Here is a 15,533-nt window from a genome sequence, read left to right as displayed (position 1 = left end):
AGCTAGAGTAATTCGGCCAGCAAAGGATAAGTGAGCTGCATTCCAACCCGTGAGCCGCTTTTCCACCTTATCAAGGATCGATTGGTAGGTAGCTCTATTTATTCTCGAATGGATGAGAGGCATTCCAAGATAGCACCCTAAGTCATTTGTAGCCGAATACCCCAAAACATTACTGAGGAGCTGAACGTCTCTTGAACCGACATTCTTAGAGAAGTAAATTTTAGTTTTCGACTTGTTGACCTTCGCTTCAGAGCTCAGGCAGTAGTTGTCTAAAACTGCATCTATAGTGTACGCTTGATCAATTGACGCCTCTGCAAAAAGGAGCAAGTCATCTGCAAAAAATAAATGCGTTAGAGGAGTTCCATGCTTGGCCAACCGAATAGGCTTCCAGCTGCCATCCCTCACGGCTTGTGTAATTCCATGGCTCAACCGTTCAATGCACAAGACAAAAATATAAGGAGACAACGGATCCCCCTGACGGATACCTCTCCCCGGGACAAATTCTGTTGTGGCCTCACCATTCCATAAAATACTCATCCGAGCCGAAGTTACACATTCCATGATTAATCGAGATAACTGAATCGGGATACCAGTTTGCTGTAGAGTATCGAAAATAAATGACCAATTAATTCGATCGTACGCTTTTTCTAAATCCACCTTGATGGCCATAAACCCTTTTTTCCCTGTTTTCTTTCGCATGGAGTGGACCACTTCTTGAGCAACAACAATATTATCAATAATATGGCGTCCGGGCACAAAGCTAGTCTGGTGGGGGCCTATGAGGTCCGGCAACAAGGCTTGCAATCGGTTAGCAATTATTTTAGTCACTGTTTTATAAGCGACCGTGCACAAACTAATAGGCCTAAACATACTTAGGCTAGTAGGGTGCTCCACTTTGGGAATCAAAACCAATAGGGTAGTATTGATTTCTTTGGGGATTTTGCCCGAACTAAAAATGTCACCCATAAACTTGCAGAAGGAGGGCCCCACAACTGGCCATTGAGACTGGTAAAAGATTGCATGCAGTCCATCAGTACCTGGAGCTTTGAGGGGTTTCATACTAAAAATCACCCTTTTAATGTCATCGTCCAAAACTGGGACGACAGTACTCTCCAAATCATAAGCATTTAAGACTGGGAATAAATTCGGTACCTGATAACTTTGAGGGGTTGCAACTTCACTTTTGTATAAGGACGAAAAATAATCAATAGCATAATTTCGAATCTCTCCCTCATTATAAAGCCAGTTCCCCAAAGTATCTTGAATAGCTTCAATTCTATTTCTCCGTCGTCTTGCAATGGTCTTTTGATGAAAAAAATTCGTGTTCCTATCCCCGTGCAGAAGCTCGTCTTTCCTTGACTTCTGCCACCACATGATCTCCTCTTGACCCATCACCGTCTCCAACTCATTCCGGAGCCTAGCCTCTAACCGCACAAGCCCTCGGGAGCTATACCTTTCTAAGGCTGTTTGAATCCCATTTATACGAGCCATTAACCGTCTTTTCCGCTGAAAAATATTTCCAAACACCTCCTTATTCCACTTTTGGACCACCTGGACAAAATGGGACGCCGCATCTCTATAATGGGCTTGAGGATCCCAAACTTTCTTAACAAAAGAATTGAAATGCTCATGAGTCAGCCAGGGTGCCAAAAATCGGAAAGGCCTATTCCCCTGGTGTCTGTACTCAGCTCCCGCAAAACGAACCAGAACCGGCCTGTGATCTGAAGCAACCTTCGGAAGGTGAAGAACAGAATTGTCCGCAAATTTTATTAGCCAATCACTATTACATAGAGCTTTGTCAAGTCGTTTAAACAGAAGTCCACGAGACCAAGTAAACCGAGGGCCTTTAAATTTTAGATCAAAAATTCGGTGCCCATCAAACCACTGCCGGAAATTACCGCAAACTCCTGAGTTCCGTGTAGCACCCCCCTGCTTCTCAGAAGCATACAATATAGAATTAAAGTCCCCACCAATTAGCCAAGGCCCTTGAACTGACATAGCAATGCTATCCATATGCTTCCACAGCTGTCTCCGCAACATCGGGTTTGGGCTAGCATATACCGCCGTTACCCAAGACATAAAAGTATTATTCCTACATATTTTAAAGTGGATAAACTGCCTATGGTTCAGCATCACCTCCACCTCTATGTAACTCTGCCAAAGAAGCCAAATTCCACCAGCAAAGCCCACTGCTTCCACTCGATGGGACTGGTCGAAACCACTCTTCTTTATGAAATCATCTGCTTTGACCCCACTAATGCGAGGTTCCATCAAAACCACCAAGGATGGGCTGTAGTTTTTAACCATTGTCCTGAATGAGCGCCGAAAATCAGCCGAGGCTGCCCCTTGGACATTCCAATACATAATGCTAATCGTCATGAGATAAATAAAAGCAAAATGAGGAAGCGTAGACACCTTATTAATGTTGTCCATTCCCGTCATGCATCAACGCCAAAGGCGTTTCCTCAATCATCGAATCTTCCTCATCGGACATCTCCTCCCCGTCATTCTCCCCCATAGACACAGCCGGGTGCGCTTGAGCATTTGCGTTGTTTACACAAACAGCATGTTGATCGTCTGGAGGGTCAGACAAGTGCTCATACTCCCGTCTCAGCCGACCTCCCTGATCACTGCCCACCTCCCTTACATCTCCAAGAGATAAGTTTTGGTTTTCACAGAATATCACCGTATGCTTTTTTGGGTCCAAGGTTGTAACTAGAGGGGAAATTTGTTGGTGGTTGGGGTTGGGCTGAGGGTTAAAACATGATTCGGTCCTAGGGTTTGCATGGGGCAAATCTCTTAAGGTGAAAGTGCTCTGCTGAAAAGGGTTTCGGATTGGGTTCAAAGAGGACGTTGGTGTCTTCTTTTGGGGTTTGGCAGTAAAGGCTGTGATGTGCTGCTTACGTCTAGCCGGAGTTTTTGTTCTATCCTCGTGATTGGCAGTAAATATCTGGTAAGGGTTGGCCGTGTTTAGTTGGTGCGAAGTGGATGGAATGTCTGTCACAGCGGCATGTGTGGGGTGCTCACGGTCGTCCGTGACCTGCTCAAGAAGTTGGAATCTGGAACCACCAGCCCCTGTATTCTCTCGGTTCTTAGTCAAGCCATTGTTAATGTCCTTGCCACTATTGAATTTTCTGCCCTTTCTCGTGGCTATCATCCAAGGTCCAAAGGACTCGGCATTACTATCAATATTACCGTGAGCATCTGGTTGGACAATGTTCCCCTGGGGCTGCGTATTAGGTTGAGGTTGGACCCCTTCTCCAGAATTGGTTGCTGAATTCGAGCCCTTGCAACTGCTACTACTATGGCCGTATCTTCCACATGTGAAGCAAATCACTGGTAAGCCCTCATACTCTACCTTTTGAACCTTCCCGTCCAACACAAACTGAGAAACCAGAGGCTTGGCCAGGGAGAGACGAACTGCAATTCGTGCAAATCTTCCACGCGCTGAGGAAGCTGTGTTCGAATCAATTCTCATTACTGTACCCACCAATTCTCCAAGTTTCTGGAGAACTTTCCGGTTATATAGATGGACAGCGAGTCCAGGTAGACGGATCCATACATTAACTTGCTCAATATCCGTTGTATTGGCATCAAAAGACGGCGTCCATGGCTGCACCGTGAGATAATGCCCCATAATAATCCACGGACCTTTTGTTAGGGCATCGACAGCATCAGTAGCCGAACGAAAACGAACCAGGAAATAATTGTTTTCTAGGTCAATCACCGAGTAAGTCATTGTTGTTTTCCACATGGCATTCAATCTCGTACAGAGTGTTCTGTAACCGATCGTGCGACCCAGCAACTTCACTATCACTGAGTTCTGCCATGGTTCACATAACTTCTCATGAACCCTATCCGAGAAGGTTATGGAGGGCATAGGTCCATCTTTATATTCTGTCACGTCCCCTTCCTCAAACTCCCAGTCCCCTGCGCCGCCATCATAACCCGTCTCCATTGCACGCGACGAGTTTACTAGGGTTTCCTTATACGAAACATGGACAGGGGTATCATCAGCAACCTCCTCATCACGAAACCTTGCCTTCTTAGTTGTTCGACTTTCCCTGAACGGTGGAGGGAAAATTCCTCCAGCGCTAGGGTTTTTTCCACGTCTGGATTTTTCGGAGCTCTCCATAATCCTATAAAAGGTGATAATATTTTAATATAATTCAAAATAATTTCGGATGGTTATTCCGTTCTCTGAAATTAAATAATTCAAAATAATTTCAGAGAACGGAATAACCATCCGATTCCGAACCTTACCATAATTATCATTAATCATTACTCATTACTCATTACTCATTAGGCTACTCACTCTCAAGTACAGAGGGACCTATTTTAAAGAAATAGACAAACTGCATCCCTATATAAGAAAATGTAAAAATACAGGGAGCTAAATGATAATCTCTTTAAAAGAAAATATCTACAATTCTACATCATTGTCAGTCAAAACCATAAGTTCCGCTGGCTCCGTGTCTAAAACCCCTCCAAAACCTTCCATTGATTTATCCATTACTGCCCTTCACTCTGAGTCTCAGCTCCACCACACCAACAATCAACGCCACGAATGCTACAGCTTCCTGAATCTCTCGATACCCTATTGAGTTTTTGAACTCATTCATTGTAACACCAATGGCTTCTTTCTCACCAAACACTCCGCACTTAAAGCTCACTTCAACTTCTGCAGCTCCACCTAGGCTTTGGGGTTGGACTTCACTCTTCACTGCCCACAAACAGGCCAAAAAGAAACAATCTTTCCAATTCAAAGCAGTTTACACGCCTGGCCTCTCACTTTCCTCACCCACCAGCAAGAAGCCAACCCAAAGAAGGGAAAAAAATGAGAATGAGACCGATGACATTTCCATTCTCAATGAGAGAATTCGAAGGGATTTTGGGAAAAGAGAGGCAACGAGGCCCGTGATGGATTCGGAAGAGGCTGATAAGTACATTCAGTTGGTTAAAGAGCAGCAGCAGAAGGGATTGCAGAAGTTGAAAGGGAAGAAATCTGGGGGTGGTGGTGCCGGTGCTGGTGCTGGTGATAGTGGTTATAATGGGGCTGGTGGGTTTAGTTATAAAGTTGATCCTTACAGTCTGAGGTCGGGTGATTATGTTGTGCATAAGAAAGTTGGTATTGGGAAATTTGTTGGGATTAAGTTTGATGTGCAGAAAGATTCTACTGTGCCTATTGAGTATGTATTTATTGAGTATGCTGATGGGATGGCTAAACTTCCTGTTAAGCAGGCATCTCGTATGCTCTATCGATATAACTTGTAAGGTTTCTCTTTTCTTTGGAAACGTTGTACATTTTCTTTTTGGATTCTATTGCATAAAGCAAAATGCTTGCTTTTGCTGTTTAAGATTAATTTGTAAAGGTTGGTTTATATTATTGTCTACAAGCTGATTGTTTTACATCTCAGACAGCAAATTTTGTAGTTGTTTATCACGCCTACACTTCTGCTGATGATTATCCTTTGTTTTTGTTTCATTGGAACCTCAGTTCTGCTTTTTATTGTAATTGTGCTAATTGTATTCTTAAATTTGTTATTCTTTACAATCTTTGCTTCTCTTATGTAAATGATTTATGGAAAAAGAGGCGTAATCTAGTTTATATTAGATTTATTCAAGAACCACTAGAGTTTTGCTTAGTTACTTCCGAAGTAACTGGGAAGATGCATGGATGAACTTAAGCTTTTTGAAACTGTGAAATTTGATACAAGAAAGACTGAGAAAGCATTCTATGATGAAAATGGGTGGATTATTTGAATAAACTATATTGAGAACTTTCAAAGATGATTGAGCATCTGTTCAACGCTCTACTTCATGCGTATGTATTTATGTAATTCCTGTACTTGCGGTTCAATTATGTTCTGTTATGATTTCAGGCCAAATGAGACTAAAAGGCCTCGTACATTGAGCAAACTGAGTGACACTACTGCGTGGGAGAGAAGAAAGACAAAAGGAAAGGTTGCCATCCAGAAAATGGTTGTGGACTTAATGGAGTTGTACTTACACAGGCTCAAACAAAAAAGGCCACCTTATCCTAAGAATCCTGCAATTGCTGAATTTGCAGCCCAATTTCCTTATGAACCCACACCGGATCAAAAAAAGGTATGATTCCAAGTGCACCATTCATTTCTGTTGACTTTTTAAAGTTTTTTAGATGTCATGCGAACTCCGGGATATTCATTTTGCCGTAACAGAGTGACAACCGTGCTTATATGATTTTAATAGAATGGGTGGAAGTTTTTCTTCTCATATATTTGACCCTCATTACAGGCTTTTCTTGATGTTGAGAGGGATTTGACTGAGAGGGAAACTCCAATGGACCGATTAATTTGTGGAGATGTTGGATTTGGTAAAACTGAAGTTGCATTACGTGCCATCTTCTGTGTAGTCTCAGCAGGAAAGCAAGCAATGGTTCTAGCACCAACTATTGTCTTAGCCAAGCAACATTTTGATGTTGTTTCAGAGCGGTTTTCCAAGTATCCCGATATCAAGGTTGGACTTCTCAGTCGGTTTCAGGTATGCAAATATGTCTGTTGGATTAGCCTCTTCTTTCTTGAAGTCAATCATATTCTTACTCCCTTATTCTACAGTCCAAACTGGACACCTTTGCCTATCCAGTTTATGTCAGGGTTCCTCTGTTCATTCTGTAATTTAACTATCTTCCATAAATTGCAGAGTAAAGCAGAGAAAGAGGAGCATTTGGATATGATAAAACATGGTCACCTGAACATCATTGTGGGAACTCATTCACTTCTTGGAAGTCGTGTTGTGTATAACAATCTAGGCCTTCTTGTCGTCGATGAGGAACAGGTTTGTCTCCAACCAAGTTCTTTTGCTGTTATCATGGATCATGGAAATTTAGTAAATGATAGGGGAAAATTGCATCTTAATACTGCAGTTGTGTGGTCTTTCCTTGATATTCTTAGCTGTACTGAAGTGGCTTTTTAGCTGTCATTCCTGCTCATGTGCAATGTTTCCTTGGTTTGCAGAGGTTTGGTGTCAAACAGAAGGAGAAGATTGCTTCATTTAAAATTTCAGTTGATGTTCTTACTCTCTCTGCAACACCTATACCACGAACGCTTTATTTAGCGTTGACTGGATTTCGTGATGCTAGGTAATTTTTGTGTTGACAGTGAGTTTTTTGCATTGCATAATTTTCAATTAGAGCAGAAACCACAATATGTCATTCATCTATGCTGCTTTGAAAATAAAAACCATTTGTTTAAAGGGAAAATAAATTTCTTTTTTAGTTAAAAAATTTACCGTACGCTGCATCATTACAGTTACTTTCATCTATTATTTGAAGTAAACAATTTCAGTCTTTGATATTTAATCATTGCTCTTCGGTTCAATTAAGTTTCTTGGATTAGGTATGAAATTTGGTAAAATAGAACTCCAGAGTTCTTGTCAAGTTGTAGGCATTATTAAGTGAGCAATCAATTGACTGTAAGCACAAGAAAAGGCAGATTGGCATATTTAATTTATTCTTTTGACTAAATACTCTTTTGAGATGCTCATAAAGATAAGCTGCATGATGCGGCTTGAGTAATCGACCACTATCAAAGAAATGAGCTCTTTATGTGTATTTAAGGACTCAGTATACAAAAAATCCATTCAGACTAGCAACTGTCTCGACCTTCATTCTTATAGGGTTATGATATGTATCCCTTTCTCTTTTCAGTTTAATTTCAACTCCTCCTCCAGAAAGGCTTCCTATAAAAACACATCTTTCTGCCTTCAGTAAAGAGAAGGTAATATCAGCTATCAAGTATGAGCTGGATCGAGGTGGGCAGGTTTTTTATGTCTTGCCTCGCATAAAAGGTGAACCTGATTCTTAGTATATCCTATATATCATTTTTCATGTATGAAATAGTTTGGCTCAAATTTTTCCATATCATACCAGTAATTGGTTTGCAGAATAAATTTTTGATCTTGTTGTTCCTAATTTTCTACCACTGATCATGCTCATTGCCTTGTGAACACTGTAGCATCAGATTTGGATTTTCTAATGTGAATGAGATGTAGTAATGTGGGGAAAGAAAGGTCACATACTACTAAATATTAAACCCCTTTAATTTATCTGCATTTAGGTTTGTCGGTGTTTTTCCAAAATATTGCTCTGCACTTCATGTTTGGCTGTTTTGATATTAACATCACCACCATTCTTGTTTAACAGGACTCGAAGAACCAATGGATTTTCTTCAACAAGCGTTTCCGGGTGTTGATATAGCTATTGCACATGGGCAGGTAATTCCACCTTGGGATAATGTGCCATATACTCTAGTATACTGGAGTAAGGCCCAAGGATAGAAAAATTGTTTCTCAATATTATGAGTGTGCCACTGAAAATTGGATGGAATATTACCCTCAATGCAAATAGAAAATGCCATGAGTTTTATATTGTATTCTCCTATAGTTGTACGTGCTACTTATTCCTTATTAGGCAATTGAGATATTTTAACTTTTGGCCGCATGAAGTTTGCAATGTATCACGTGACACCCATCTTATATGCTATGCTTCTGCTTGCAGCAATATTCCAGGCAGCTTGAGGAAACAATGGAGAAATTTGCACAAGGTGCTATCAAAATTCTTATATGCACAAACATAGTAGAAAGTGGGCTTGACATTCAAAATGCAAATACCATCATAGTTCAGGACGTTCAACAATTTGGGCTAGCACAGTTGTATCAGGTCCTCCACTTTGCACTTTTCTCCTATCTTTAGTTTATTCCTAAACTTCCTATGTTCCCATTCGGAGTAGCAAAACTAGAAATCTCTGTCTTGGACAGGCACTTGGAAGAGAGGATTAGCTCTCTGTTTTCTAAAAAGCTTATTCAAAAATCATAATGTTCTTAGTTATTGAAGTTTAAGTGTCTGCAATTATTGAGGCAACCCTTGTGTTTAACCAAATGATATTTTAGTGCTTTTTATTTGCAATTGTGTCAACTTATTTTAATGAATGTTAATATTATTTCATATACATTTGAGTGAACAATGGCTATTTGCAAACAGCGCTTCTACTTTGCCCTCAATGCCCCCACTTCTTTCCTGCCCCTTTTCCTCTCCATCTCCCTCATACTTGATTTATGCATACATTTTTACATATATACATCAAAATTTGTGCACGAACTGAAGATGATTCTTTTTCTTTTGTCATTGAATTTTCTAGATAGCTTGTGTTTGGATTCTTTTTTTGTTTGGGTTACGTATGCCTTTAAAATGCTGCAGTGATAGGAGTCTTGGATGCTCATCTTCTTCTTTTGTATGTCTTCACCTCATGATTTTTCTTCCTTTTTTTTTAAAAAAAATTCGATAGTTGCGTGGAAGGGTGGGCCGGGCTGATAAGGAAGCTCATGCCTACTTATTTTATCCTGATAAGTCACTGCTTTCCGACCAAGCGCTAGTAAGTATTTTGATGTCAGCATTAACCTATATTTCTTAATATATATTTAGTTCACTCTTAAAATTCTGCTAAAACGTGACATATAAAAATAACTTTCACTGTCATGATCATTCTCCTAGGAAAGGCTTGCAGCTCTTGAAGAATGCCGTGAACTTGGCCAAGGTTTCCAACTTGCGGAGAAAGACATGGGCATAAGAGGCTTTGGCACCATATTCGGTGAGCAGCAGACTGGTGATGTTGGAAATGTTGGTGTTGATCTGTTCTTTGAAATGCTTTTTGAGAGTTTATCCAAGGTACTTCTAGCTCATAATGCATTTCTTTTATCATTTTTTTGAGAAAGAAGCATCTCAGTCAAATTTGTTGTCTGGATCCAGATTTTGTCGGTCCACTTGGATGCTTTTTAAGTTATTGTCTCCATTGCACTTTGTTCTTCTAAGTGATTGAAAAACATGATGCATACACTTTCCTTAATTTCTTCCATGCCTTAACAGTAAAATGGTGAACAAATAGCTACTTTCACAAAAACTGAGATATACCTGTGCCAGTTGCACCTTTGGTGCAATTTCTTGCACTTTTCATGCCTCTTCTTTTTTTTTTAACTAGTTTGTATCATTTCCTTTCTGTCTCCAGGTTGATGAACACTGTGTAATTTCAGTTCCTTACAAGTCCGTGCAGGTAATATTCTACTCCCTGGACTTTCAGTCATCTGATGCTGTATATGCTTAGTTAAATCTTTTATACATCATATTTAAAGAATGAAATTTGAGAAATTTTACTTGGTTATTTCATTGAGTACCGAAAAATGAATTTTGATAAGATTTTTCATCATTAAAATATCACCTCTTTCTTTATTCTTGAAAATTAAGAGCTTCAATCTTTGAAATAGAAATAATTTGAGAATTCATGAAATACTGCAAAGGACTGTGTGTGTTAGTGGCACTTATAAGGGTCAGGCAATTTGTGCCTACACAAGTAAATGGACATGATGCACTTTTGTTGATACTGTAAGAAGTCACTTTGTCATGATAGCTATGATTAGAAGAATCTCCATTACACTGAGTTCGAGTTTCTAATGTTATATCAAATGTTTTTAAAAGGGATTAGTTCTGGAAAGCATTGCAGGCAATTGAAGATCAGTTATATGAATACTACAATCTTTTGGGGCATTATCAATGATAGATGTCAATCATATCATATACTGAGCTTCCTATAAAAAAAGAGAAAAAAATATGATATACTGACTACTGAGCTGCTGTATCAGTGAATTTGCTTTCCTTAGGTTTTTGTGCTTAATCTATGTGGTAGTGCAGTTGATAAAACTCATGTGCTATTTTCAAAATAGATCGTCTTGTGCATATGGTTAGAAACATATTCAGACTTCACGAAGAATCTCAGCTTAATGGTGCATTTGAATAAAAATCCAGCCTAAATGTGGTCTGGTTTAGCATTATGTGTATGACTGTAAATAGTTTCTTAAAGTTCTCTTTGATTCTCTTTGATTCCTTCTAATCCCAGATCGATATAAATATAAACCCTCGTCTTCCTTCTGAGTACATTAACCATTTGGAGAACCCGATGGAAATGGTGAATGAAGCTGAGAAAGCTGCTGAACAAGATATCTGGTGCTTAATGCAATTTACAGAGAGTCTGCGCCGCCAATATGGAAAAGAGCCATACTCCATGGAAATTCTACTGAAGAAGCTTTATGTGAGGAGAATGGCTGCCGATATTGGAATTACCAAAATCTACGCTTCAGGAAAGATGGTTGGTATGAAAACAAATATGAATAAGAAGGTTTTCAAGATGATGATAGATTCTATGACATCTGAAGTTCATCGAAACTCTCTGACCTTTGAGGGAGATCAAATAAAGGTAACTTTATAACTTTTCTTACGTATATGTATGGTTCCCTTTGTGTTTCTTTTTCCTGTTTCTTCACGCACTTATGCCACAGCAAGAAGATAGTAATCCTAATCAATACCCCTTGCTTCATTCTATTGTCAACTGAGATTCTGGAAAGAGTAAATCGGATAGGCGGTGTTGTTAAGTGTGGATCTGTGAGAACTATGTAGTCCATTTGGCTACATATCGTAAAACCATGAGCTTCATAGACTTATGAATTCAAGGGTGATAGAACTGCTGATTCACCCTTCCATGGGCTTATTTTTCGTTTAATTTGATGGGATATTTAAAAGTCATAGCTGGAAGTTAGATTTATTTATTTTTTTTTTTTTGTGGCCATTCTAATCTGAAATTTGTGTTTCTTTTTTCATTTTCTTTTTCTACCAGGCGGAACTTCTTCTGGAACTTCCAAGAGAACAATTACTCAATTGGATCTTTCAATGTTTGGTTGAGCTTTATGCTTCACTCCCAGCTCTTATAAAATATTAGTTTCTATTACAGAATAAGTACATAATTTCTGACTAATTTTGGACATTTCCTAATTACATACATCAAGATTGCCGGCTTGCACTGGGTGGGTTCAACTGAAGGGAAACCAAGAATTCGTCTTTGGCTCCAATGCTAATGGGTTTTTACCCCTCTAATATTCAAAAGCCAAGACATCATTGTTTAAATTACCAAAAAGTTCAAAATCAAAGCAACTCAAACATTACAAATATATTTCTTACACAGTGGCTGGATCTGATAGACTATACAGGCTTATGTCTCAAGGTAAACCACATAGCATTCCTTCCGTCCAGGCAATGCTCAGTTCTGACTGGATCTTTCGTTGTTGCAGGATATGTGTAGATAGAATGGGGCCTGCCACATTTTGTTTTCATTTCTGCTTCAAACTTCAAAGAGAGAGTGCTTCACTATGAGAAGCATTAGCTCACCACATGATTAGCATCTCTGCAGGATACTCCTCTGATTTTTGAAAGTGGCATTACGGTGCTCGTCTTTCTTTAATTGATGCTCTGCTGTTGTTATTTGCATAACCTTGTTGCCAAGAGTTCTGGTATGCAAATCCCTGCTAATATGACCTTCTTAACATTTAGTTTGGATACAAACAAGGTAACTGATGCAGTCGGCTGTGTGTGTGTATGCATGCATACATACGTACATACATACTTGGATAATTTATGTCATCGAGTGTATATTGCATTGATTAAAATGTTGTAAAAAATTTGGCTGAAGGCTATAAAAGAGAGAAAAAGGGTTAGTGAAATAAAATATAGATTATGTCCACTGCAGTGTTTCTTTATTTATTACACTAATGATTCTGGCAATCGACAATGCTATTTATCATTGATCAGACCCGTATACTCTCCTCCAAGTGAGATTTCCTCAATCCATTTGAGGAGTCCTATTTTTCGTTTTGTTTCATAAGTTCTTTTCAGCCTTTGGGAAACTTTTTTTGACACTTTCAATCTCATATTGATAATTTTTTCTTCCAGAGCTTGCTCTTGTAGTTTGTTAAGAGAAAAAAATTTCATTCAAGAATTATTTAATTTTTCAAGTGTAGCATAACTAGTATCTAAATCTTCTTTCTATTTATGTGAACAGAGTTCAAAAGCCTGGACCTCTAGTGTCAGGCATATACTTTACCATTAACCAAGTCTTTGGCGGAGTGATAACCAGTGTTCTCACTTTTAGTTTGGAGTCCTCAGTTGGCTACTGAATTTAATTTTCTCTCCCGGTAAGGTATATCTCCCTACATATTAGGTAGATATGTTGCCTTTTAGCAGGCATAGATTTCCGGACAATGTTAGGTAAACATTTGAGATGAATTTTAAAGTGCATAAAATTAGACTCCCAATGAATATTATGTAGATTGTATCACTTAGCTTCTTCGACGAGAATCGAAAACATTAATGGAATAATGCATATCCCCAATAATTTGTTACAGTGCTTTGGATAATCCAGTTGATTACAACTTAATTTTGGTGGCAACTTGTAATCAACTGATTATACTATGCAAAAAGGAGTATAGTAGTAATTAATTAAGTCATAAGTACCTGATACGGTTTGTGCTTTGCACCAGTACTGAACACATCTGAATCTTTGCAACTTACATTTAATGATGAAAAGTTTTCAATCCTCCAGACATGCTTAAAAGTTTGCTAAGTGTCATGTGCTTTAACAAATACATCAACTTCGAACACACATGTATCATCCACAGGTTATCCGTTCATAGCACCCTTAAAAGCTTTAAGTGGGATAAATTAATCAAAACCCCATTCAAGCTTCAATCTACGGAACTGTCTTTCTTTTCCCATGGCCTCTAAAGTATGAAAATTGATCAACTAATTAAAATATATTTCAAATAAAAAGAAGCTTGTAGTCTCAAATAAGAAAAAAAAATAAAAATAGTTATGAAAAATGCTAAAAGACTGACAGAACGCTGACAAAAATAAATTATGTGTAATAATCTTAAGAACTTGTCTTTCTTCTGATCTAAGCAAAAATTGGAGGAAAATTGCATAGACCTCCCAACCAAGACTAAGCGCACCACTGTTTAATGCAACTGACAAGTAGAGAGAGATGTGATCTTTGCCATTCTCTCGTTTGTTTCCATTTCCAGCATGCAATTAATAATATTATATGAACTCATATTATTCAGAATATTAATTTTGAGCCTTCGACTAAGTAAAGGTACATGCACATATGTCTATACCACATGCAGCCTCCGGCTTCAAAATCCTCGGATGAATATTTCTCCACGCTGGTCGCGAACACTGGCCAGGCCATGCAATGCACGTGTAAATTTTTGGGCAGTGAGCGCGGATTTGGGACAATATGGGTTCTTCCACAGGTCTTCAAATGTGTTCAATATGAGACCGTGCAGTGTGCGAGAAGATGTACGGCAGTACGGGTCTCGCTCATGAGGAGTTGCAGGTTCAAGTCAATTGGGTCCTTAACTCGACAGAAGCTTCGGAAGATCCTGGCACTGAATAAAGAAAGTTTTCCACGCCAGGCGCATTTTGTGTTGGGCGATCGATCCAAACAAGAATTTGATTTCGGGTGCCTTTTTGGATACCATATTCAGATCTTTAAAGGGTATAACTTCTGTATTTCCGCATATGAGTCTACTGTTAAGACCTTGAGTCTTACTAGGACTGGCATCTTATGGTAATCATGGAAAAATCTTCACTAATTGCATTTCCTATATAAATTAAATTAGTATTATGATTAAATTATTAGGATATGAATTAGGATTTCATGTGGAGAATCCATAAGACATGTATTTGACTTGACCTCGAGCAATTGGAGGTAACACAACAACGTATTTACTTTTAATGCACTTATAATTTTCTTCATTGCTATATCATCTTGCAACTTACTACAGTTGCTCACTTGACTTCCTCTATATATGTACACACACATATATATATATATATATATATATGTGCTGATAAGCATGAGGGTTTTTGCCTTGTTGAAATTCAAGGAAAGCCTTATCACCCATGATCAGATTGCTTCTTATAATCCATATGCTTAATTATCCAAAGGTTGCATCGTGGGATGGCCTAAAATGCGACGAGAACACAACACTGGTCATGCGATCAGGCTTGCTTAACCTCACTAGCAGTTGCCACTATGGTTTTATCAACTCTAGTAGCAACATCTTCCAGACTTGTCCATCTTGAATAGAATAACTGTTAGAACAATAAAGCTTTTGGTGAAAATCATTATTTAAATTTCAAGAACATTTATTTTGTATTACTAATAATTAATAAATGAATATGGAAAAGCGTACCTAAATCCATAAAACTTAATAGCTAACATTTATTTTGTATTACTAATAATTAATGAATGAATATAGAGAAATGTACTTAAATCCATAAAATTTAATAGCTCTCTAGAGTTGTATGATTTGTCTTCCATATCAACACGTTCTTCTATATAATTCTTAAATTTTTTTTTTTGTACTCTATCTGATGATGTGATGTCATTAGAGAATAGAACGATGACATGAGATCATAACTACCTATATAGATAATTTTTTTATTTGTTGTATTTATATATTTTTGTTTCAATTCATTATAGAAATAAAAATTATCCTTTAAGTCTCTATACATTGAAGACACACACTTTATTAGATACATTAAAGTCTAAATTACTAAAACCCTTAATAGATTACTTTTAATTTGGGCTTGAGCTCAACTTTATATGACAATT

The 15,533-nt window shown here is 38.3% G+C and overlaps 2 protein-coding genes across 7 annotated transcripts; one reads left to right on the top strand and one right to left on the bottom strand.

Annotated features, from left to right (window-relative positions):
• Window positions 1-2,419: 2,419 nt before the first annotated feature.
• On the bottom strand, window positions 2,420-4,135 carry LOC107177138 (uncharacterized). Its single transcript, XM_015530480.2, has one exon. It carries the CDS (start codon window positions 4,133-4,135, stop codon window positions 2,420-2,422), a length of 1,716 nt encoding a protein of 571 aa, XP_015385966.2.
• A 317-nt stretch (window positions 4,136-4,452) lies between these two features.
• Window positions 4,453-14,671, top strand: LOC102609921 (ATP-dependent DNA helicase At3g02060, chloroplastic). 6 transcript variants are annotated; one of them, XM_052435172.1, is made up of 16 exons: window positions 4,453-5,270; window positions 5,883-6,108; window positions 6,277-6,522; window positions 6,682-6,816; window positions 6,996-7,120; window positions 7,688-7,827; window positions 8,183-8,253; window positions 8,537-8,698; window positions 9,324-9,410; window positions 9,530-9,703; window positions 10,041-10,085; window positions 10,926-11,282; window positions 11,700-12,083; window positions 12,151-12,369; window positions 12,918-13,050; window positions 14,038-14,671. In XM_052435172.1, the coding sequence occupies exons 1-13, from the start codon at window positions 4,633-4,635 to the stop codon at window positions 11,799-11,801; spliced, it is 2,508 nt and encodes an 835-aa protein (XP_052291132.1). In that variant the 5' UTR covers window positions 4,453-4,632; the 3' UTR covers window positions 11,802-12,083; window positions 12,151-12,369; window positions 12,918-13,050; window positions 14,038-14,671. The 6 variants fall into 6 exon arrangements, with proteins under 6 accessions (XP_052291132.1, XP_052291134.1, XP_052291133.1 ...); XM_052435174.1 differs by having other exon boundaries at window positions 14,007-14,671; XM_052435173.1 differs by having other exon boundaries at window positions 12,918-13,055.
• Window positions 14,672-15,533: the final 862 nt, after the last annotated feature.

The sequence above is a fragment of the Citrus sinensis genome, chromosome 2 (assembly GCF_022201045.2).
Source record: "Citrus sinensis cultivar Valencia sweet orange chromosome 2, DVS_A1.0, whole genome shotgun sequence".
In the NCBI taxonomy this organism is placed as follows: Eukaryota; Viridiplantae; Streptophyta; class Magnoliopsida; order Sapindales; family Rutaceae; genus Citrus; species Citrus sinensis.
The sequence above is the reverse complement of the archived record's forward strand: the minus strand, read 5'-3'. Positions and strand labels throughout refer to the sequence as shown.

Excerpts from the sequence above, each read along its gene's own strand:
- LOC107177138 (XM_015530480.2), bottom strand. The coding sequence starts at position 4,135 with ATGGAGAGCTCCGAAAAATCCAGACGTGGAAAAAACCCTAGCGCTGGA.
- LOC102609921 (XM_052435172.1), top strand. The coding sequence starts at position 4,633 with ATGGCTTCTTTCTCACCAAACACTCCGCACTTAAAGCTCACTTCAACT. Across the intron at positions 7,828-8,182 it reads TGTCTTGCCTCGCATAAAAG|GACTCGAAGAACCAATGGAT; the intron begins GTGAACCTGATT and ends CTTGTTTAACAG. Across the intron at positions 8,699-9,323 it reads GGCTAGCACAGTTGTATCAG|TTGCGTGGAAGGGTGGGCCG; the intron begins GTCCTCCACTTT and ends AAAATTCGATAG.